Raw genomic sequence first — 23,217 nt, 5'->3', positions numbered from 1 at the left:
TTAATATGGTCAGCAAGACACTGTCAAATGGACATGAACACAAGTCATAAGACAGGAAGCAAATATTTCCACACAAATCAAAGAAAACGAGTATGTATCTTACTTCCAGAAAGTAAGTTTCAGAGCAAGGAATATTATGGGAAATTTCATTAACAATGAATGAATCAATTCATGAGGAGGACTTTAATCATCCTAAATAACTTTGCTCCTCAAAACAGTATCAAAATATGTAAGGCAAAAACTGATGAAATTACCATAATCACAAGCCATTATTATGGAAGATTCCAACAACCCTCTCTATAACTGATAGTATAAACGGACAATATCAGGATATAGTAGAACAAAATAATCATATTCTGGGTCCTTATACAAGTCTCAAGATGCTTAACAAGACTGGAACCAAATAAACTATGTCTTCTGATGATGATGACAGGATTAAACTAGAAAATTATTAACAGAAATATCGAGAAAAATCTCTTAAAACTCAGAAATAAGATACCCTTCTAAATAACTTACAGAATAAGGAGAAAATCACAAAGTAGCCTAGAAATGTGTTGGATTAAATGAAAAAAGAAACAAACATCACAGTTGTGTTGTTTCCACTTTTTGACTTTAATGAATAATGGTTCTATGTATTCATGTACAAGCTGTAAAGTAGTCATATTTTTTCTTTTATATTGGTTACAAACAGGAATAGAATTGCTGGGTCACATGGTAACTATATGTTTAATAATTCAAGGAAACTGCAGAGCTATTTTCCAATGACTATTTGATCTTACATTTTCAAAAGCCATGTATGAGAGTTTTAATCAGTCCACATTCTCACACATACTTTCATTACTATCTCTCTTTTGCATATAAGCATCTTAGGGGGACTTCTGACAATGAGAGTAAGGCTTTGTATTTGTTGTCGTTGTTACATAACTATGTCTGGCAAAACTGACCAAGACGTATTTTAAATTGATGCATTTTATTATAAATTATTTCTCAATTTCTATAAAAAGGTTTTTTTTTTAAATCTAAAAATCAAATAGGTTTGATTTTTTTAAACATTTAGTTTAAGTATCATTTAGATTATTATGAGTTTTCATTTTCACACCTAATGATATGTTATGATAAATGAACACAGATTTCCAAGAACACATCGTGTCCAATTCACTAAGACACCCACATTCCTCTTTTTACTTCTACAGTAAAAAGCATTTAAGCTGTACTGATAATTATCAGCAGCTCCATTACAAGTCTGTTTATTTGGGTCAGAATCATTAAGCTCACATGTAATTTAGTTGCTTCATATTACACCTTTGTTTTTATCTGATTTAAGATATCTGTCACTAACCCCTTTGATGTACTTTTAATAGTTTATACCAAGTCCTGTAAAAGGGAACCAACATTTCTTTTTAGAGGGTTGATTTAATTTAGGGTGAGCGTAACTTAAATAGGCTACAGCTGTCTTTATAATATGCCTTATCCTGATTGTTTGAAATTTAAAGTTTACTTACATAGGCTAATGGCTTTCCTATATATTAGTCCCCATATTAACTATTTTCATTGTTTTTCATCCTTAGATTAAACAACCAAGAATTTCAAAAACAATATGAAAATACTAAGACACCTGAAGATATTTTAGGCCTTTACGATGAAAAAAATATAGCTAAGCAGAATTATTTTTTACATACCTAAATAAATACCCAGCTATTTGATTTCTGCAGTTAGATCGGTACCAGAAACATTAGGAATTAATAAAAATATATCCTGATGATTATGAAAGTAACATACTATGAGACAGTGAGGCCTGAGTGAATAGGGGGTAAACTTTAAAGTGAAAAGTCCAGCTCTATCACTTATGAACTATTTGTCTTTATGCCAGGCACTTAGCTTCTGAACTTTAAGTCTATAAAACAGAAAAACAGTTTTCTATAAAACAGAAAATCAGTACTCTTGTTTTATTGGGGGTAAAGTGATAATAATGTATATAATCAACCTAGAATTTCATCTGAAAAATACAATCAAGCACAATTATTTCCTTCATTTTTAAATTTACTTTCTTTTCTATTTAGTATACTTCCCTCTCACTACAGCCCTCATAGAAGGTCCTAACTAAAGGTTTCAAATAGGTATAAACTAAGAATATCCTTCAATCACCTTCTAAAATTCAACATCCTGACATCACCAAAATTTAAAGCAGCAGTTCTTCTAAAACTGACATTCTCCCCTAAAAACACTGTTTCTTTGTCCAAAATCAATAAAGAAACTGAAGTTGAAGAGAACATCCATAAATGCTATAATTCACCTAAAGGGCAGGCTTAGCAAAAATTGGGTAAAAGCCTAAATGACAGCAAAGAGTGAAGGCCTCAATGATTAGCATTAGATGATATGAAAAAATTCACAAGACAAATTGAGAAGTAATTAGAGCAGTAAAACATTGGGGAAGGCCTAAATCTCATAGTTTGTCCATTGAAATGTCAATAAGTCTGTTTTCTGTTTGTAATACACTGGGGGTGAGTAAGCAAATGACTGTTAGGCTACTTTTGGAAGGTTGGTAGGGTTTTGGATGACAAACTGTGTGTGTGTGTGCATGTATGCTGTATATGTTGCATGTGTGTGTGTTTACAGAACGTATTTAACATTTAATAACACTGTTATTAAATTTGTACCAAAAAAAGATCACAGCATACATACCCTTGTAGAGAATTTACTCACAATTCTGAATTCCTACAAATCTGAACAGTTCAACAGCTCTTTCTTCGAACATGATAAAAACTACATTTAGGGGCCTCCCTGATGGCACAAAGAGTTAAGCACTGCACTATGAAACAGTCCACAGCCTCTGCAGCACAAATTCGATCCCCGGCTGGCCAGAGAGCAACCCACATGGAGAAGCAGACCTCTCCTGTCTCGCCGCTGCTCCCCTCAGCAGTGTATTTCAGTCAGTCTGCCTGTTCTGTTCCCCACTCTGTCTCTGGTGAATCCTATCAACCCCCGCATCTCTGGCCTGTAACCCAGCTCTTGTATGCATACATAAATAAATCTTAAAAAAAAAAAAAAACTACATTTAAGTTGTTGGAAAAGTATGAAAACTGAGCCTCCGTGGTGGAGTAAGAGGCTATGTCTCAGCACTATGAAGCTATCATCAGCCACTTCAGCATGAGTTCGATGCTGCCCAGGGAGCTAACCCACATGGCACAGCAGACCTTTCCTGTCTTACCTGCTGCTCCCATCAGCAGTGTATTTCAGCGAAGCCGCCTGTTCTGCTCCCCATTCTGTCTCTGGTGAATCCTCTCAGCCCCCGTACCTCTGGCCTACAACCCAGCTCTTGTATGCATTAAATAAAGTAAATCTTTAAAAAATTAAAAAGTATGAAAACTACAAATAGCTAGATGTATTTTAAGGAAAATATGAGAACTCAATACCTAGAAAGTACACTCTATTTGATAATTTACAAAAAAAAAATACACAAATGAGAAAACTCTAAGTTGTTCTCATGTTTGCTTAAAGAAAAATAACTTCAGCCATTCACATCATCAAAAAACAGCAAATGACTTTTTCCAGTATTACTGACTGCATGGGCAGTCTGATGACCACAAGCTTCAGAAAATATCTGGCATTTTCCTCCAATAGGGAAAAACAGGTTAGATAAACTTTTGACATTTTGAGATGTGAAATTGTAAGTTCCTTGCATAGAAGAACTAAAAATAGTAGTAAGTAATAATGAAATAATCTAAAAGAAAGAAGCCGCATTGTCAACCCAGTATTTCAGATGAGTACCAGAAATCTGGCTCATAGCCAGGAGAAAACTATTATTTGCAAAGAATTTACCTTTTGTCAGAATAAAGATTCTAGCTTATCAGAATCTGCTTTAAAGTATTTTTACACAAAGTTCAGGTATGAGGTACATTGGTCTATTAAGGGTTATGAATAAAGTTAAATCTCATTTCTAAGACTCTGGGGTTCAGGTCCAAGGCCAAATTTATTAGTCTTTCTCCATAAGCCGAAAGGAAACAGCATAAGCACAGGGATAAAATAATTCCTAACAGAGTACAAACACTATTAGATTTAAAAAAAAAAAAGTTAAACATTTAGTTACTGATAAATAATTTTGAAAAATATCTGATACAAAAGTAGAGTTCTAGTTTCTTTTTTGATAAATATTGAATAAACTCATTTTTGAACACCACTCATCCCACATATTAAGGACCACTCTGCATAGAGTCACAAAGATTTGTAAATCACTGTTCACATGATTCCAGAGAATCTCATAATAATCAGAGGTTGACAAGGTATGACAAGAAAATAATGAAAAAGTAAAAACAAAAACTTATAAATTCAGTTCTCACGAAAAATTGATTTAAAATTAGGAAAGAAAATATGGAAAAGATTTTTCTTTACAAGAAACTAAATACAAATGTCCCAAAAAACATCAAATGACAAGACAAATGGCAAACCGTACATGAACATGTATCTGTAATATAATATCACTAATAATCTTTACTAAGATTACAAAAAAGCATTTAATTTGCACTTAATTGTGCATTAACTATTTTTTGGAGATATAATTTGATTGCCCTAATATTCATCTTTTTAAGTATACATTTTAGTGGTTTTTAGTATTTTGTCAGGCATGTGCAACTGTCACCACTATTTTATTCCAAAACATTTTCATTACTCTATAAAGAAACCCTATACCTGGTGACATGGCATCTTCATTCCCACCTTTCCCTTATCGCTGGGCAATATATTTTATAGCAAAGATTTTTCTGAAAGTGCCTAATTTACCTTGAATTAAATTCTAGAAAGTGCTCTGAAAGATAACTAGTTTTAGTATAAGAATATGAATTAATTCAGCATAACTTTCTAAAAGAACATTGTATTTAAAAAATAGTAAAGCAGGTCTAAGTTCACACATAAAGTGATCAATTATTGACAGTGACCATGAAGCAGGAACACAAACTATATTGATACATTAAATGCCCACTAAATACAATGATAGCCTTCAATGTGATAAGAAAGATCCAAATCCTTCAGATTTTGACATTGAGTGAAAGTATCTTTGCTTTCTTATAGGTCATAGCTTTCTCAAGAGATGAAGCCATGTAGGATCAAGCCACCTTGTATTATTGACACCTTGTATCTAGCACTCAGTGAGGCACTCAAGATATGAAAACAGTGCACAAATTTAGTAAAGGGCAAACGAGTAATTAAAATTTAAGAAAAGTTAAGTCCTGTAGGAGCAGGAAGAGTTAGAAGGATAGGAGTGTTCTAAAAGAAAAAAATAACAAATAAAAAGGCTTAAGAGAAAAATGACGGATCATTAGAGGAAATGAAAAAAGTTCAGTACAACGATCACAAGGGGGTATTGTTGAGGTGAAGGTGCGGGAGATGAGAGACACCACTTACAGATGATCCCCAATAATGCTGAAAAAACACAGTTTATAAAAGATCTAATAGACTTGTTATGCAGCAGCTCTTACTAATTTTAACAGTTTGTATGTTCCTTTGTATTTTCTATTTATTCCCTTTATTTTCATTGCTATATTGTAATGACTAGGATCTATTTTCAATAGTAAATAGAGGTGGAGACAGAACACATCCCACAGAATAGTTTGTAATATATCACTGCTGAGTATCATGCTGGCTATAGATTTTTTCTTTATCTTTACCATATTGAGTATGTTCCTTTCCATTACTAATTTGCTCTCAGATTTTTTTTATCATAAACGGCTTTTGAGTTTTGTCAAAGGAGTTTTACATTTCTGTTGAAATGATCATTTGAGTTTTCTTCTTCATTCTATTACTACAGTGAATTATGCTGACTGATTTTCAAATATTAGCCAACCTTATATTCCTGGAATATCTCTTAATAGTGCTGATGTATCACCTCTTATATATCACTGGATTCTATTTAGTAACATTTACATGTAAATTACACCAAGAAAGAATTTAAAAGATAAAAAGAGGAAAGAATGATAGGAAAAGAGAGATAATTAAAGGAAGGGGAAACGGTCTAAGATATATGAAGGTGAGCATAAGAAAAACATGATAGCAGAACAGAATTAGTCAATAAAAGAGTTAAGCAATTCACATTGAGACAATCTTCCCCAAAAAGAACAAGAACCTATGTTTTTAAAAATCTAGGGGGTATAACAGTCAAATAGTACAATGACTACAAATAGAACAAAAAAAATTTGGGAGGGGCCTCCCCGGTGGCACAGCAGGTTGAGAGCAGGGCTGTGAAGCCAGGGAGATTCCCAAATGGTGTGACAGACCTCTCCTGTCTTGCCCACTGCTCCCCTCAGCAGTGTATTTTGGTCTGTCTACCTGTTCTGCTCCCCACTCTGTCTCTCGTGAATCCTCTTACCCTCCCACGTCTCTGGCCTCTACCCCAGTTCTTGTATAAAAATAAATAAATCTTAAAAAAAAAAAAAAGAGTATTACAAAAAAAAACTTCACAACTTCTGGATAAACTTTAAAAAATATAATACAATTAAAATATTTACATAACTTCTTTTTTAAAAAGACTTTAAAGTATACAAACAAGACTAATACAATTGCACTTTTAGTGTACATGCAAAAACACTGTGAATGGCAAATGCATTCTTTAGATAAAAGCTCAGATATTAAAAAGTCAGGCATTATTTAGGTATCCAAATAGCAGCTTTTAATTTCAACATTATTTGATGTTTTGAAAACATCTAAAACTTATACAATGTTTAAATTCAAAATTGAGACATTCATTATGAAAGCAAAAATCCAAGGTCAAAAGCCCTAAAGTACACTTTTTACAGAGCTAGAAATGCAGACTCATGTGCAATCAAGATAGTGGTGAAAACCAAGCTCTCCAAGGCACTAAACTTAACTGAGAAGAGTAAAGACAAGAAAACAACATAGACTTGGGAATGCCCACAGCAGAAAACTAAGCCAGAAACATAACAAAAGCAGCACAGTCAACAAGGAAGGGATCTGGGAAGAGTGATGCCATGAAAACCAAGAGAGAAGAGGGCTTCAAGAAAGCCAGCAAAGTCAGAGGCTAAATCAAGATCAAAGAGAATGAGGATAAATCAAAACCACAGTAGAAAGTGAATGGCCATATTGAATTGGTTAAGATTACCTATTTCCATCTCAACTGACAGAATAAAAGTTTATCTTGAGGGGAGGAGGGGAAGGGCATGGACACTTGGAAGAAAACAGACTTTAGTTATCATTCTTGCTGTCTGTTGTAGGAGACCAATAAAAGAGAAACTCTTTCTGAATGATTTGTTTCTTCTTAAAGGCTACACTCACCAAACTGTGGAGCAGGCAAGATTCTAGCCGCTCGAACAGGGCCATGTCGAACAGAAAATAGCTCCTGTGCTTCCCCACTGATCTGTAAAGACAGAAAAAAGTTCAGTAAATGAAAATGCAAATCAGATTATTATTATATAAAAACAAGATCTAAATTTCATCATAATTTTTGGTCTCAAATATAATACGGGAAATAGACACACATTTATTGATCACACACATAAAGTATATTCATATCTTAAGTTATAAATATCTTTAGAAAATTTTAAGAACATATACTTAATATGAATAGAAAAGTAAATGGTCTATTCTGGAAATTTACAGAAGTATGCTCAGTTCCTGTGTGACTGTCATTTCAGAGCACAATAACTATGATTGTTAAATTTAGTATTCAGTTTTCCATTTAAGAGAAGAGCAAATATTTTCAATATGCTGAAAATTTAACTGTTGTGGTAACTTTCATTAATATTTTGCAAATGAGAGGGGAAAAAAATACTGCATATGGAAGTGGGATGTGAATGACCTAGATAGCAGTTTTGGTTCTCGAACCAAACAACTAATAAGCTGTTAACCATCTTGAATAAATCCTTTAGCCTTTATAAACCTATTTTTTCTTCTTTTTAAAATATATTTGAATATTATATATATTGAATTTGTAAAACATAATTTGATACACATATATATATCAAAATGATTACTATGATCAAGCTAGATAATACATCTCCTAAGTTACCTTTTTTTGTAACGAGGTCACCTGAAGTCTACTTAGTATTTTTCCAGTATTCAATACAATACTATTAACTGTAGTCATTCCTGTACACTGTGTCCCTAGACTAATTTATCCTTTACAACAACTTTGTACCCTTTGACCAATATCTCCCTATTTTCCCCCACCTCCCAAAGACTACATTCTTTTACATTTATAAACAGATGGCAAAGCTGCTGAAGGACCTCAAATAATTTCAATAGTTTGTCAGTAAAAATTAATATGTAAGCATCATTAAATGATATCATTTTTACTAACAATACAGATCAAACAATAATGTATGAATACCTGTTCATTTTGAGTTATATCAGACATATCCTTCAGATATAAACAATATAGCATTCTACTAATCCAAAAGTTCTAAATGGTATGCTAAAATATGTGTTATGTGTAAAAACAACTGCATTCCAAGAGAACAGTTTGCTCAAGAGAACAATTTGCTGCTAATAGAAGTACTGAACAGATTAAATTAGAATTAGTTAAAAAAAAAAAGCTTTCCGGATTGCTCTAAGTGGTAAAGTAGTTCTCAATATATTTTCATAATTGCCAAGTGTTTGATGAAATACATAATGTCTCATAGGGAAAATGACAAACATAAAATTCTAAATAGCCAAGAATTTATAACATATGTATTAATGATCAACATTCACCAGAGGAAACATGTTGGTGGTATTTTTTTAATAGGCCTGCCAAACAAGTTAAAAATATTGAAAGTACATATAATTATAAAAGGCTTATGAATCTTCTAATATTAAAGTACAAATCTGCAGAGCTGCCTTTCAAATTAACTACTTTTTAGATCTGCATCTTCTCTACTGAATTTAAAAGCAATGAAGTGTAAATATTAGTTATAAATGTTTTATTACAACAGTGCTTTAAAGATCCATCATATTCATTGTGCCTATAAAAATTATTACATACAACTCAGTGTGTGATACAGATGTCTTTGGCTATTGCAGCAAGTCCCTATATAGATAGCCATTGGGATACAGAAGATGTGAGGAATATTAGGGTCTTCCCCACTGTCTATGCAACAAGAGCACCACCTATCACCAATTAAAAACACAAAAGCTAAAAACTCAGTACAGCAAATAATAAGAATTTATCTTTCTACAAATTCTTTTGTGAACACTAACTTTCTAAATTAAAACCATAGCCACTACAATACTATAGCTCTTAAGTCTACATTTTATTATAGAACATGATTGTCTCTAAATTTTAAATTTAGAAAAAGTTTAAATGGTCATTTGCTCAACTTCCCACCCAATACAGTAAACACACATTCGCTAAAATTCAAAATTACAATACCTTTGTTTTTAACCACATTTACACTAAAGGGTATATCACTACTGTAATCCCATTATGTTGTGATCTCCATTAAAAATGGATATGTGATCTCCAGTAAAACTGTCAATTTATTTAATTTTGAAAATAATTTGTTAGGGAATAGATAATATTCTTCAACACGTATACTACTATTAACACTGAAATGAAAAACAAATTACAAAAATACTGTAGAACTTGCACTGAAATAATTCAGAGAAATGAAAAACACTTCTCATTCTTAAGAAAAGAAGGTTTATACAAATATAACCAACACAGGTTTATACCTGTAACAACTCATGATATTCTAACACAAATTCTATTGCTCTGTACTATTATTTTCATATGCCATCGGTATACCATTTAGCTTTTGGTTCTATCAAATAAAGCCTTTTAACCACATTTAACTGACCTGCTATACTAAATTATACTAAATAGTAGAGAGTAAAACCTGTTGGATATTCACAATATGAAAAACATTTGTTAACACTGTGTTCAATACACAAGAGCTAAATTTAACATAGAAAAACAGATTTTAAAATTTGAACACACCATGCTTTTCATCACAATGGCTTTTAAAACAAACCTAAATGCCTTATTCTACCCTAAGCTTCTATTCTAAATCCCTGTTTATATGTACAGAAACAGGTAAGAAAAAAACATTGGAACTAACTACAAAACGCATCCACATATTTGTTACCCATCCTTCATTACCTCTAAGTTAAGATCCTAGAGTCTTCGTTTAATAACATATGGAAAAGGAGGGGGAGACTTTCTGTAACTATTTACAGATATTTGTGAGTAGATTAAAATCAAGACTGTTAGAAGAATAAGTGTAAAGCATCTTAGGTGAGCCCCATGTGTCAAACTCCCCAGAGGTGAGAACTCTCCAAATAGTACATGTCAATTCTACATAGGAATACAATCTCACAACAGAAACTGTGCTAACAAATGGTAGGATAAAATATGTACATTTTAGAAAGGACCCCAAGAAAATGGGTATGTCCTTAGAGGCTCTGCTTTAGCTGCCATTTCTGATTGTCTCTAATAATTTTACACTCACTACATTCCCTGGTAATACTGCTCTGCAAGGAGTGTCAAAACTGATTAGGCTATTTAGAAGACCTTCAAAGTGATTTTTTACCTTTCTTAAAAAGAAATCATTGAAAATTGCAGAGAATCTATGATGAGGATTTTACAGAATCTAAAAAAAATTACCAGGAGTGTAAATTCACTTTTAAACCATCAAAAATGCAAGGGTAGAACGACAAGGAAGGGGTGTACCAAGCAATGCTTCAACTTCCTGGCAACTGCAGTAACTGGGAGAGGAGGAAACTTCTCCAACAGTTCCTCATGGGTCTCTGCTTTGTTCTTACTGGCATTTTAATTTCTGATGACAGACTTTTGTTGTTTGGAGCATAAACCGGACGTACCAGTTTGGAGGCACAATAAGGAGAACAAAGAATGATTTGTTCACACTGTAAGGAAAAAATCTTTTCCAACCATAGAAAATAGCTTTCGCATGGTGAAAATATGCAAATTACATACCAAACCCAAAATGGGGGTGGCCTTGATGGGGGTGCAGAATACAAGTTGAGAATCTCACAACTCAATCTAAGGCAAAAGAAAATTATAACAGCCGAGACAATAATATACACACAGAGAAAAGGCTATAAAAGCTGTGGGAGAGCTCTGTGAGTGCTTTTAGAGAATTCTAAAAGCAAATGAAGGTCATCTAGTCCTCAGAACTAAACTTGATTCTGAAATTCTGATTTTTCAAAGGTATCTGACTACAAAAATAGAAAAGTCAATCAAATGCCGACGACAATGATAATATTGTACAATGACAGAATTTGGACAAGAGTGCACAACTACACCCTCAATTTGACACTGGTCAAGAGTATGACTGTGGTCTTTGATTTTTCTTAGCAAATTTAATGAAAGATAAACCATCCATAAACGTAAAACTTAATGAGCTTTCAATGTTAATACACCTGTTTAAAAAAAATACACCTCTTCACCAATACACATCAAAAAATAGAACACTAAGGGGGCCTCCCTGGTGGCACAAAGGGTTAAGACGCAGCACTATAAAGCAATCCACAGCCACTGGAGCACAAATTCAATTCCTGGCCAGGGAGGTGACCCACATGGTGTAGCAGACCTCTCCTGACTCGCCTGCTGCTCCCCTCAGCTGTATTTCAGTCAATCTGCCTGTTCTGTTCCCCACTCTGTCTCTGGTAAACCCTCTCACCCCCTGCTCCTCTGGCCTGTACCCCAGCTCTTGTATGCATAAATAAATAAATCTTAAAAAAAAAAAAAAAGAACACTAGAGATACTGAGATCTTAAAAAGATCTACCTACCCTTCCCAGACACAAACCCAGCTGAATAACCATAATCACTATCCTGATTTCTAATGCTTTACATAAGTTTCAGTTGTTCAATTTTATGTAAATGAAATCCTATGTTGTATTCTTTTGTGAATGGCTCCTTTCACACATTACAAACTTATGAAATTCATTCATGTTGTTGCATTTGACTGTAGTTTTTTATTCCTGTTGCTGTAACATTCCATTGTATGGAAATACTACAATTTATCCACTCTACTCTTGATGAACTTCTGGGTTGTTTCTATCAATAGTTTGGGGCCCTTAAGATGTCAGGGAAAATTGTGGAAAACTTTCAAATGGGAAAAAGGTTACTTAGTGTGTTCTTTCAATGGATTACCAAGAGTTGTCTAGTTGTCCCTTGGGATTATCTTTGTTTTGCCTGGGCTATTTTATTTTTTTATTTTTTTATTTTTTTTTAAATAGAGGCATGTTTTATTTATTTATTTATTTGTTTGTTTGTTTTGTTTATACATGCACTGGGTACAGTCAGAAGCACGGGAAGGTGAGAGAATTCACCAGAGCCAGAGCGGGGAGCAGAGCAGGCAGAAGGACCGAAGTACACTGCTGAGGGGAGCAGCGGGCGGCAGGAGAGGTCTGCGCGCCATGTGGGACCCTCCTCTGGTGGCCGGGGAGCAGCCGGGGATCGAACCGGCGCCGCAGAGGCCGCAGGCAGCTTCGCAACCCAGCGCTCAACCGCTGCGCCACCGGGGAGGCCCTTGCCTGGGCTATTTTATAATACTTTAAGAAAACTGACGGTAATGCAGTTGAATCTTGTCCATAGAAACGCTAATGAACTTACTCTGATAGAGTTACAGCCGACTTCCACTCCTTAAAAAGATAATTCCAAGCAGTATATCTTAGTCCAAATAGGATACTGACCACATTTGCATCTTTAACTAGTTCATTTCAGTGTTCCTAACCGTTTTCCTATATCTGTTCTTCAGATTTTCATTTGAACCAGATTGCCAAATATCTCATTAATTAATTAGTTAAATCAAATCTATGACCCCTGTCCACTTTTTAATTCTATGAATGCCATGATTTTATCATTCTTTAAATGTCATAAAGAATACCAATATGAATATTCTCATTAATGTTGGTTAATGAACACACATATATATTATTTGGGGGTATCTACTACCAGAATTGCTTTCAATTAGGAAATGAGGGTAGGCGTATGTACATATTTTGTAGATCTCGACAAAATAATTTTCCACAGACGCCATACCAATTTGCAATTCCACCAATAATGTAAGATAGTCCTACTTGCCCCACATCCACACCAACATTTAGAATTCAGCATCCTGGTGGGTGGTCACTGAGATCTCACTGTAGTTTTAATTGGCATTTTATTCTTGACTGGACATCTTTTCATATGCTTGTTGGAATTTATTTACACCATTTTATGAATGATTTTTAAAGTCTCTTGCCCCATACAGTTGCCTGATTCTAAGAGATTATGGATTTAAATCTATTAGGCACATTAAATGAAAGGCATAAATCAGTCTCCTCTGGGAAGGTAATGCCTCCTCAAACTAAACATATAAACAGTTTTTATTATAGTAGTGCTCTACCAGGGCAAATGATCTAAGACTTTTTTCCCAAAGGACTTTTGATTTCCAGAAATATAAGATAAATTAATACAGAATATAAATGAATTTTGAGAACTCATTTCAGTAGCTTTGGGAAAATGAAGAGCTTTTTATACCTTATCAAAGTCTTATCTTAATTCCAAATTCAGGACCTCCCTGGTGGCACAGCAGTTGAGCGCTGGTTTGTGAGGCTGCCCGCAGCCTCGGTAGCACTGGTTCGATGCCCAGCCGCCGGGTGAAGGTCCCACATGGCACGCAGACCTCTCCTGCCTCCCGCTGCTCCCCTCAGCAGTGTTCTTCGTCGTTCTGCCTGCTCTGCTCCCCACTCTGGCTCTGGTGAATTCTCTCACCCTCCCGCGCTTCTGACTGTACCCAGTGCTTGTGTAAAATAAATAAATAAATAAATCTTAAAAAAAAAAATTCCAAATTCAGTGATGACCAACCAACTAAGGTACAATGGATGAGTATAGGAACATGATATCCTTAAAAATAAAAATAAAAAATCAGAAGTATTAATTATATATATAATTTCTAGGCTAGAAATATAAATTGAAAGACTAGAACTACCAGACATGAAAGACAATAGAAAATGAGTACCTCAAGTACATCCTGACTAAGTAAAAAGTATCTTTCCTCACAGTTCCACAGATAAATAATGGCTATTTGTTCTACCCGGGAAGTCTGAGGGAGTAAAAACAGCCAACAAATCCCAACAGATGGAAGTCTGGAAGTTTTATTCTTTTCCTAAAATCACGGCCTATGGCAACAATGTCAAGTATGTACAATATGCCAGATCATCAGTTACAAATACCACACATCAACAACATCAATGATTCTAACAGTATATTTTAGTAAAAAATAAATTAGGCTTGTGTTTATTAGCTCAACAAATTGGCTAAATCTGAGTTTGGTTTTAAAATAAGGGTGTTGACATATCTATCTAGCAAGGCAACTGTGATGATTAAATTGTGTATTTAAACTATGGAACACATAGCTGGCACTCAAAGATAGTTAAAGCAATAAGATGCTTGTTAAATGAAATAATTAAATAAATAACTAAGTTTATATTGGCCTCATAACTCAACCTTAATGTTCTTTAGCCTAATTTTCCTTTGTCACACTGTTCTTAAAAGATGTTATTTTAAAAAAAGTTATTAATATTTAATACGTGGGCACTTCACAAAATACATTTTGGTACAACTCATTTCTTGAACCCCCTTCCTCCTTTTCCTACCCCCAGTATACTAAAGTACTTCCTATGCTTTGCCGTCACTAGTGCAGTAGTTCTTATCACACTACTTTCTCAGCCCCACTTTAGATCAAGTCAGTCTCCATCTTCTCTGGCAAATATTCCATAGTCATTCCAACTTTTATGTGTTTCTATAATGTTTTTATCTGCAACACATTTTCTTTATCAAGTGTAATGTAAAAACAGCCCATTTAAATATGTGAGTTACCAATCTTTTCTAAGTATTTCATGTGTAGTAATCACACAGACACAACTGAAATGGATTGCCTTCAAAAGAGTATTATTAGCTTTAAACTTAAAAAGTAACACCAATTTTTTAATTAAGAAGAAAAAGTAAACTGTGGACTTTACTTATTAAATGTGTCAATATTAGTACATTAATTTTAACAAATGTACCACACTAAGGCAAGATGTTAATAATAAACAAAAATGAGGGAGGAGAGAGTGAGGGGAATTCTCTGTACTTTCTATTCAACTTTTATGCAAACATGTAAAACTGTTTACATGTATACATGTATGGACATGGATATATGGGAAAAGTGAAAATTCCACAAATAAATTTAATTTTCCCTGCTTACCGCCAACAAAAATTGGGATAAAATGTAAAAATATAGGGGTGGAAGGGATGACGAGGTAATGAGGCCTATAGTCAGAAATTCAGCTCCTAAAGTAAGAAAAAGACCTCACTTAACCCATTTAAATAACCAAGTATAGTTACCATTTTGCTAATTGTATCACATGGACTAACCATACAGACAGTCCAACTGAACTGATGACATCTCTAAAAAGAAGACTGCCTTTATCAGTTTATTTAAATTAAAAAGTAATACAATTTTTTAATTAAGGAGAAAAGTAGAAAAAATAAGGAAGATGAAGGAAGGGCTGAGCAGCAGCATCTTATAGAAGGTATTCAATTATTAATCATCAAAAGAACTTCACCTAGCTACAAGTAGCCATTACAACCATAAAACAATTTCTAATAAGAACTTAGACTTTCTCTAGACTCACCCTGTGAGCTAATCTGATGATATATTTACATTTCAGATATATAAAAAAAAGAAAAATCCTCAAAAATCACCACTCCAAAGAGGTATTAGAATCTCCTACTAATATGCTGTATTCAAACAGTTTTAAAGGACCTCCCCGGTGGCTCAAGGGGTTAAGCCTCAGCACTTTGAAGCTATCCGCAGCCATTGCAGCAGGAGTTCATTAGATCCCCAGCCAAGGAGGTAAATAAACCACATGATGCAGCAGACCTCTCCTGTTGCACCCGCTGCTCCTGTCAGCAGTGTATTTCAGTCAATCTGCCTGTTCTGCTCCCCACTCTGTCTCTGGTGAATCTTCTCACCCTGCCCCACTCCCCCTGCCCTGCACCTCTGGCCTACACCCCAGCTCTTGTATGCATAAATAAATAAAATAAATCTTAAAAAATTAGTTTTAAAACTCAAGTCTTTCTCTCTAACAAGTCACTGCCAGTGGGTTGTTTTATATGTAAGAGCATTTCCCCAGCTATCAAATACTTAGCAAAGCACAGTCTGAAGAAAGTATTCCTAATAACAAAAAGTAATTCATCTCAAAGCTCCAAGAATGAGCTTTCTGAGAAAGAAGGGGACAAGTTTTTTGTTTTATTTTTGCCTACCTAACCACAAATGATTCAGTTAATGTCAGAGTGTTAGTATCTCTGTAACTTACTCTGCAAGCCATCAAGAAAAAAAAGCAAACCACAAAACCACCTAAAACACATATTTGTAAGGACTAACAACTTATAGAACAGATATTTGCTAACCACATAAAGCAGACTGCAGCCCAGTCTGTATTTTGGTCTTGACACTAAATTCAAAATACAAAACTTGAGGCAAGAAGGAAGTGAGTTTCAAGAACAATATGAAACCACAGAACACAAATAATGAATGGAACTTGTAATCATATTTTCATACTTCCAAATTTTTGCACACAAAGAGAAGAGTATTTTAAGGCAACTTTAACCTTTCTCCCTCAGCCTGATTTTTGAAAGGAAGATCAAAGAAAATCAGTTTAAACTCACATGTTCCTCCCGTTATGCAACACAGATTTAGACATTACACTTCAAAACCCCAGCCATTACTTCAGCACCACCAATCCAAATATCATTCCAGGGCTTTGAAGCAGCCCTAATGGTATCTTCCATTTGCAAGTAACACTTCTGTAGTCAAAAGATCTTACCCAGGGTAGATGTTAATGTAAAACCACTCAGACTACACAGACACAAACGCCTGCAGGCAGACTGGAAGGTGTTCAGAAGTCAATGTAACACCATTACAGAGAGTGTCAGCCTAGCAGCTGTCATAAACACTTCATAATCACTCGCACACAAAACTGGATCCCCTTTAACTTGCTATTTTGTGCTGAATACATGTCCAAGTGAAAAGAGAAAGAGAGAAAGGAGTGCTACAGATAAGCCAATCTTGGCTTTAGCCTTTTTCCACTTTCAAAAGAGTGTGTCATATCTTATTGGCACTATAAAGCTATCGTGATATAATCCATTGATTGAAGATACCTTTGCAATAGATATATTAACAAGGAGAAACTGATCATATTAAGTCAAAATCTAAGGTTTTTCTCCTGAAAAATAGGTATCATACTAATGTAAAAGGCTGACAAGTTGATAAAATATAATCAACCATGCACCAATGGTAGCTGGAAGTGGAACAAATGGAATGCACAGATATTGGGGGTGGAATTATATAATATGTGATAGTACAAGCACTTTTGAAAATGCTGGGCAATTTCTAATAAAGTTAAAAATATAACTACCCTAAAATCCAACTATTCCACACTCAAAAGCAGAGTACATCTTCTAAAATTATGTCCACAGAAGCTTTACAAATCAGAAACACAAATGCACGTCAAAAAGAATAGCTAATCAAACTGTGACATAACCAATCAGTGGAATAAAACACTGTAATAAAAACAAAAACAAAAAAGTACAAACTACTGCAACATGCAACAACATAAGTGAATCTAAAAAAAATGTACCAAGCAAAAAAAAAAGGGGGGGGCATAAAAATGACACTGTACCTCTATTATATGAAATTCAACACAGGAAAAACTAATCTGTGGTGAGAATAGTGATTAATTTACATGGGGTGAGAGGGAATATTGACTTTCTGAGTAAGAAAAGCATCCCACATTTTGTTCCCCATAATGATTTCATTTATTTATGATATTTACAAACACACAAACATAAACATACATATACTCACACACAGGGGAAAAGTCATCAAACTATAGACTTCAGATCTGTGCATTTAAGGAATGTGTATCTTAATTTTTAAACATACATCCATCATAATACCATGGTGCAAGCAGACAATGGAATATTACTCAGTAGTAAAAAGAAATGAGCTATTAAGCCATGAAAAGACACAGGGGAAACTTAAATGCTTATCACTAAGTGAAAGAAGTCAATTTGAAATAGCTACATACAGCATGATTCCAAATATATGCCATTCTGGGAAGGCAAAACTACACACAGTAGAAAGATCGGTGGTTGCCAGAAATTGGGAAAGTAGCATAGAGGATTTTTAGAGCACTGAAGTGGCAGAACACAGAGGATTTTTAAAAGGCAGTGATACTATAAAAGTAGATACAGGTCATTTAACATTTGTCAAAATGTATAGAAAGGCACCAACAGAAGTGAATTCAGTGTAAACCATGGACTTCAGGTGACAATGTGTCAGTGTAGATTTATCTATTGTAGCAAATCTTTTCATTCTGATACATAATGTTGATGGTGGGGACTCTGCATTTGTGGAGGCAGGAAAATTCTGTACTTTGTGTTCAATTTTGTTATGATCCTAAATAAAACTGCTCTAAAAAACAAGCCTATTTTTTCAAAGGTACCAAAGATGCTGAGCTGGTTAAATGAGCTTTACTTTTGGGCCTCCCCGGTGGCGCAGCGGTTGAGCGCTAGGTTGTGAAGCTGCCCGCAGCTTCTGCAGCACCGGCTCAATCTCCGCCAGGCGAGGGTCCCACATGGCGCGCAGACCTCTCCTGCCGCCCGCTGCTCCCCTCAGAAGTGTACTTCGTTGGTCTGCCTGTTCTGTTCCCCGCTCTGGCTCTGGTGAATTCTCTCACCCTCTCGCACTTCTAACTGTACCCAGTGCTTGTATAAATAAATCTTTTTAAAAAAATGAGCTTTAATTTTCCTCAACTGTAAGAGGAGACCAACACCAACTAGTAAAACTGATAGGATAATAGACAATAATGAGCAATGTGTCTAAAAGAATGTGTTATTTTCTGATTATTAAAATGACCATGTTATTTGTTATAGTTATCATCAAACTTTACTGAGCAGTACACAAGTCAAAATTCCTCCAGGTCTCCCATCACCATGCAGTGGTCAGTAGTACTCAATTTACACCTCCACTGATCACCATCTCTGAGGACAGGGTTTCTCAGCCTTAGTACTACTGACATTTTGGACTGAAAATCCTTTGTTTTGAGGGGCTGTCCTGTATATTATAGGATGCTTAGCAGCATCTGTGAATTTTACCGACTATGCCAGTAGCAACTTCCAATCATAAAAAATGCAGACATACAAAAAGTCTGCAAACATAGCCAAATGTCCCCATAGGGGCAAAAATCACTCCCATTTGGGAAATATTAACACTAACTGCAGTCACATAGTGATGTCTCCCACAAGTAGACCATGATGTCTTAAAGGCAGCGCTCAGATCTTTGCTACATTTACATCTCCTAATACCCGGCAACGACCCTAAAGTATTACAGAGGAAGAATAGAAAACGTATAGGGTTCGTAATGCCTGGGGACATTTATAATTATCACAATCTTTATGGAGGGCTTAGCTTCAGGCATATAGAGGTGATAGATGTGACTTCAGGCTTCAGGCATCTATAGATGTGACTTCATATCCTACAAAATACAGGACAGCCCCCTCCCCCCTAAGAGAAAGAATCATGTATTCAAAAGGTCAATAATGACAAGACTCTGATATTGTACTACAGTTTATATAACATGTCACCTTTAGCAGAAGCTAGTAGAGGGTACACAGGATAATAAATAATTTCCAAGAAACCCTGATTCTGCAATTACCTCCAAGTAAAAGTTTTTTAAAATCAATTAAAAAAATAAACAAATGCACCAAAGAAAAAGAATAAAATTATCTTTTTATAATTTTATTATAAAGAGATAACAAAAATTATCCACAGATACATGGTGTTATTGCAATCAAGTAGGGGAAATAATAGTCCTTTCAAGAAAGAGTACTAAAAGTCAAGCAGGCTATCTTTCCTTTTTTAATTAAAAAGTCTTGACCCCCATCTCATACACACAAAAAAATTTCCAATGGATTATAAACCTAAAGGTAAAAACAACATTCTAAAAGAAAACATAGGCAAATGTATTCATGATCTTAGAATAAACAAGGATGCAAACAACATTAACAATACAGTAAAACACTTAAATTCTGAACCATCAAAAGACAACATTAAGAAAGTAACAGTGGGGCCTCCCTGGTGGCATAGGGGTTAAAGACAGGGCTATCAAGCTGTTGCCAGCAACTGCTTCAAGACTTCAATACCCAGCCAATCCCCAGCTGATGGGCAGGCGAGGGAGCTAACCCGCATGGTGCAACAGGCCTTTCCAGTCTCACCCGCTGCTCCCCTTAGCAGTGTATTTCAGTAGATCTGCCTGTTCTGCGCCCTATTCTGTCTTTGGTGAATTCTCTCACACGCACCCCCACCCCTACATCTCTGGCCTACACCCCAGTTCTTGTATGCATAAATAAATAAATCTTTTTTTAAAAAAGTGAAAGTGTAAGAATGGTTATAAAGGACTATTGGGACAAATGATAAAATTAGGAAAAGGATTGTGGATTATATAATAGTATTGTAATCAAATTTAAATGTTGAGGTTTTGATAAATGCTATGACTGTATAAGATAATAAGTTCTTTCTTAGGAAATACATACTGAATTATTTATGGAAAGGTGGGGGCCTGCTTTCTCCAACTTATATGTGGTTGTATATAAGTTCTATATGGTTATATATGGTTCACAAAAATATGCAAAAATGAAAACATTAAGAAAGCAAAAAAAGAGCAAAATATCTATAATTGTTAAATCTAGGTAATGGATAACAGGAGGTCCTTTACAAGCTATAAATTTTCTGGAAATTTTAAATTATCGCAAAATAAAAATCATTCTTTAAACCCTATAGTGAGACACTGACAAATACCCACCAGAATGTTTAAAATTTAGAAGACTGGGCCTCCCTGGTGGTACAGGTGGTTGGGCACAGCGCTGTGAAGCTGTCATCAGCCTCTGCAGTGCCAGTTTGATCCCCAACGGCGGCGGAGCAGCCCACATGGCACAGTAGACCTCTCCTGTCTCGCCCGCTGCTCCCCTGAAGTGTATTTCGGTCATTCTGCTGTTCTGTTCCCCACTCTGTCTCTGGTGAATCCTCTCACCCTCCCACACATCTGGCCAGTACCCCAGTTCTTGTATAAATAAAATAAATCTTTAAAAAAAATTTTAAAAGACTGACAATGCCAAGAGCTAGTAAAAATGTGGAGCAAGTGAAACTTTCATACATTGCTGGTAGGAGTACATATTGGTCAAAACAACTGTCTGGTAGTATCTACTAATATTAAAATATGCCTACACTATGATATAGCAAAATCCACTCCTAGGTCTTTCCAGAAGAAATGAGTACTTACGTCCATCCAAGAAACATACAAGAATGTTCAAAGCAGATTAATCTTAATACTCAAAAACTGGAAACAGCAAAACCATCTATTCGTTTTATAATAGGCTTTTAAAAATGCATCTTATTCACAAACAAAAAAAAACTACATCACAAAAATAAGAAAAAAATTACACACAGTAATAAGAATCCCACTGTCATACTGTTAAGAGAAGCCAGACCAAAAAAAGCACAGACTAAACTACTACCTGCAATATTTACTTTTACTTCAAGAATACAAAAAACTAATCTCTGGTGACGTAAGTCAAAACAGTGGATAGTTGGAGATAAAAGGAGGCTATTTTTTTTATCAAATATAGAAATGTTTTTTAGAATAGAAAAACAAAAATATATGAAATAAGGATTCCAATTGACAATAATAAATCTCAAACTCATTCTAGACTACCTGTATCGGGGCCTCCCCGGTGGCGCAGCGGTTGAGCGCTGGGTTGCGAAGCTGCCCGCGGCCTCTGCGGCGCCGGTTCGATCCCCGGCTGCTCCCCGGCCACCGGAGGAGGGTCCCACATGGCGCGCAGACCTCTCCTGCCGCCCGCTGCTCCCCTCAGCAGTGTCCTTCGGTCCTTCTGCCTGCTCTGCTCCCCGCTCTGTCTCTGGGGAATCCTCTCACCCTCCCGCACATCTGGCCTGTACCCAGTGCATGTATAAACAAAACAAACAAACAAACCAGCAAACAAATAAATAAAAGCATGCCTCTATAAAAAAAAAAAAAAAAAAGTTTAGACTACCTGTATCAAATCAACAAAAGTCACATAAAGCCACATTAAAATACAATGAAAGCTTAAAGTGCAAATGCAAGGCTTCTCTACTATGACACCTAAGAAACATACTCCAGAAAAAAAAAAAATTCTCCATTAATAAGTGAATTCCATGTAAACTGTTCAAGCCACAATGGAAAGCTATATAGAGGCTCCTCAAAACACTAAAAATGGAACTACCACATGACCCAGCCATTCCACTCCTACTAATTTACCCAAAGAACATAAAAATTGGAAAGGAAACCTGCACAGCTATGTTTACTGCAGCATTATTTACAACAGCCAAGATATGGAAACAATCTAAATGCCCCAAAACAAATGAATGGATCAAGAAGATGTGGTACATATACACCATGGAATAGTACTCAGTGATCAAAAAGATAAACTCATGCCACTTGCATCAACATGGAGGGAGCTAGAAGGGTTTATGTTAAGTGAAATAAGGCAGAAAGAAAAGATAAATATCAAATAGTTTCACATACATGTGGAATATAGAGAAACCAAACAAAGGGTCAGAAAAAAGACAAGCCTTGTAAGCTGACCATACATCTGAGGCATCGAGGAGGGGAGGGAGAGGAAGAGGTCAAAATAGGAGAGGGGATAGCACAAGGGAATATGTTGGTGGATCACAGGTGAAACAGTGGTGAGAGAACTATGGAAAGTACACCTGAGGGAAGAAGAAAAATACTGTCCAAAAATTAACACTAATTTAAGAAAAAAAGTACTTCATCTAGAGGCCTTCCCGGTGGCGCAGAAGCTTGAGCACAGCGCTGTGAAGCTGTCCACAGCCTCTGTAGCACCAGTTTGATTCCCGGCCGGCCAGGGAGATTCTCACATGGCGCGGCAGACCTCTCCTGTCACACCTGCTGCTCCCCTCTGCAGTGTATTTCGGTCCATCTGCCTGTTCTGCTTCCTGCCCCATCTCTGGTGAATTCTCTCACCCACCCGCGCCTCTGACCTGTACCCCAGTGCTTGTATAAATAAATAAATCTTAAAAAAAAAAAAGTACTTCATCTAAAAATAAACTTAAAAATAAAGTAAAAATAAAAATCTGAAAACATTACAGGTGGATTGCAGAAGTTATTTTAGTATTATT

General features: G+C 35.4%; 1 protein-coding gene across 4 annotated transcripts in view; it reads right to left on the bottom strand.

Moving 5' to 3' along the window:
• Positions 1–23,217, bottom strand: part of BCAS3 (BCAS3 microtubule associated cell migration factor) — a gene marked incomplete at its 3' end in the record, with an annotated part of 480,594 nt that overhangs the window by 434,942 nt on the left and 22,435 nt on the right. For all 4 annotated transcript variants that reach the window (XM_084239092.1, XM_084239093.1, XM_084239095.1 and 1 more), the window contains exon 5: positions 7,282–7,363. In XM_084239092.1, coding sequence (XP_084095218.1) covers positions 7,282–7,363 — 82 coding nt within the window. The remainder of the gene's footprint in view (positions 1–7,281; positions 7,364–23,217) is intronic.

Source organism: Talpa europaea (assembly GCF_964194135.1).
Source record: "Talpa europaea genome assembly, chromosome: 7".
Taxonomy (NCBI): Eukaryota; Metazoa; Chordata; class Mammalia; order Eulipotyphla; family Talpidae; genus Talpa; species Talpa europaea.
This window is presented reverse-complemented; position numbering and strand designations above follow the sequence as displayed.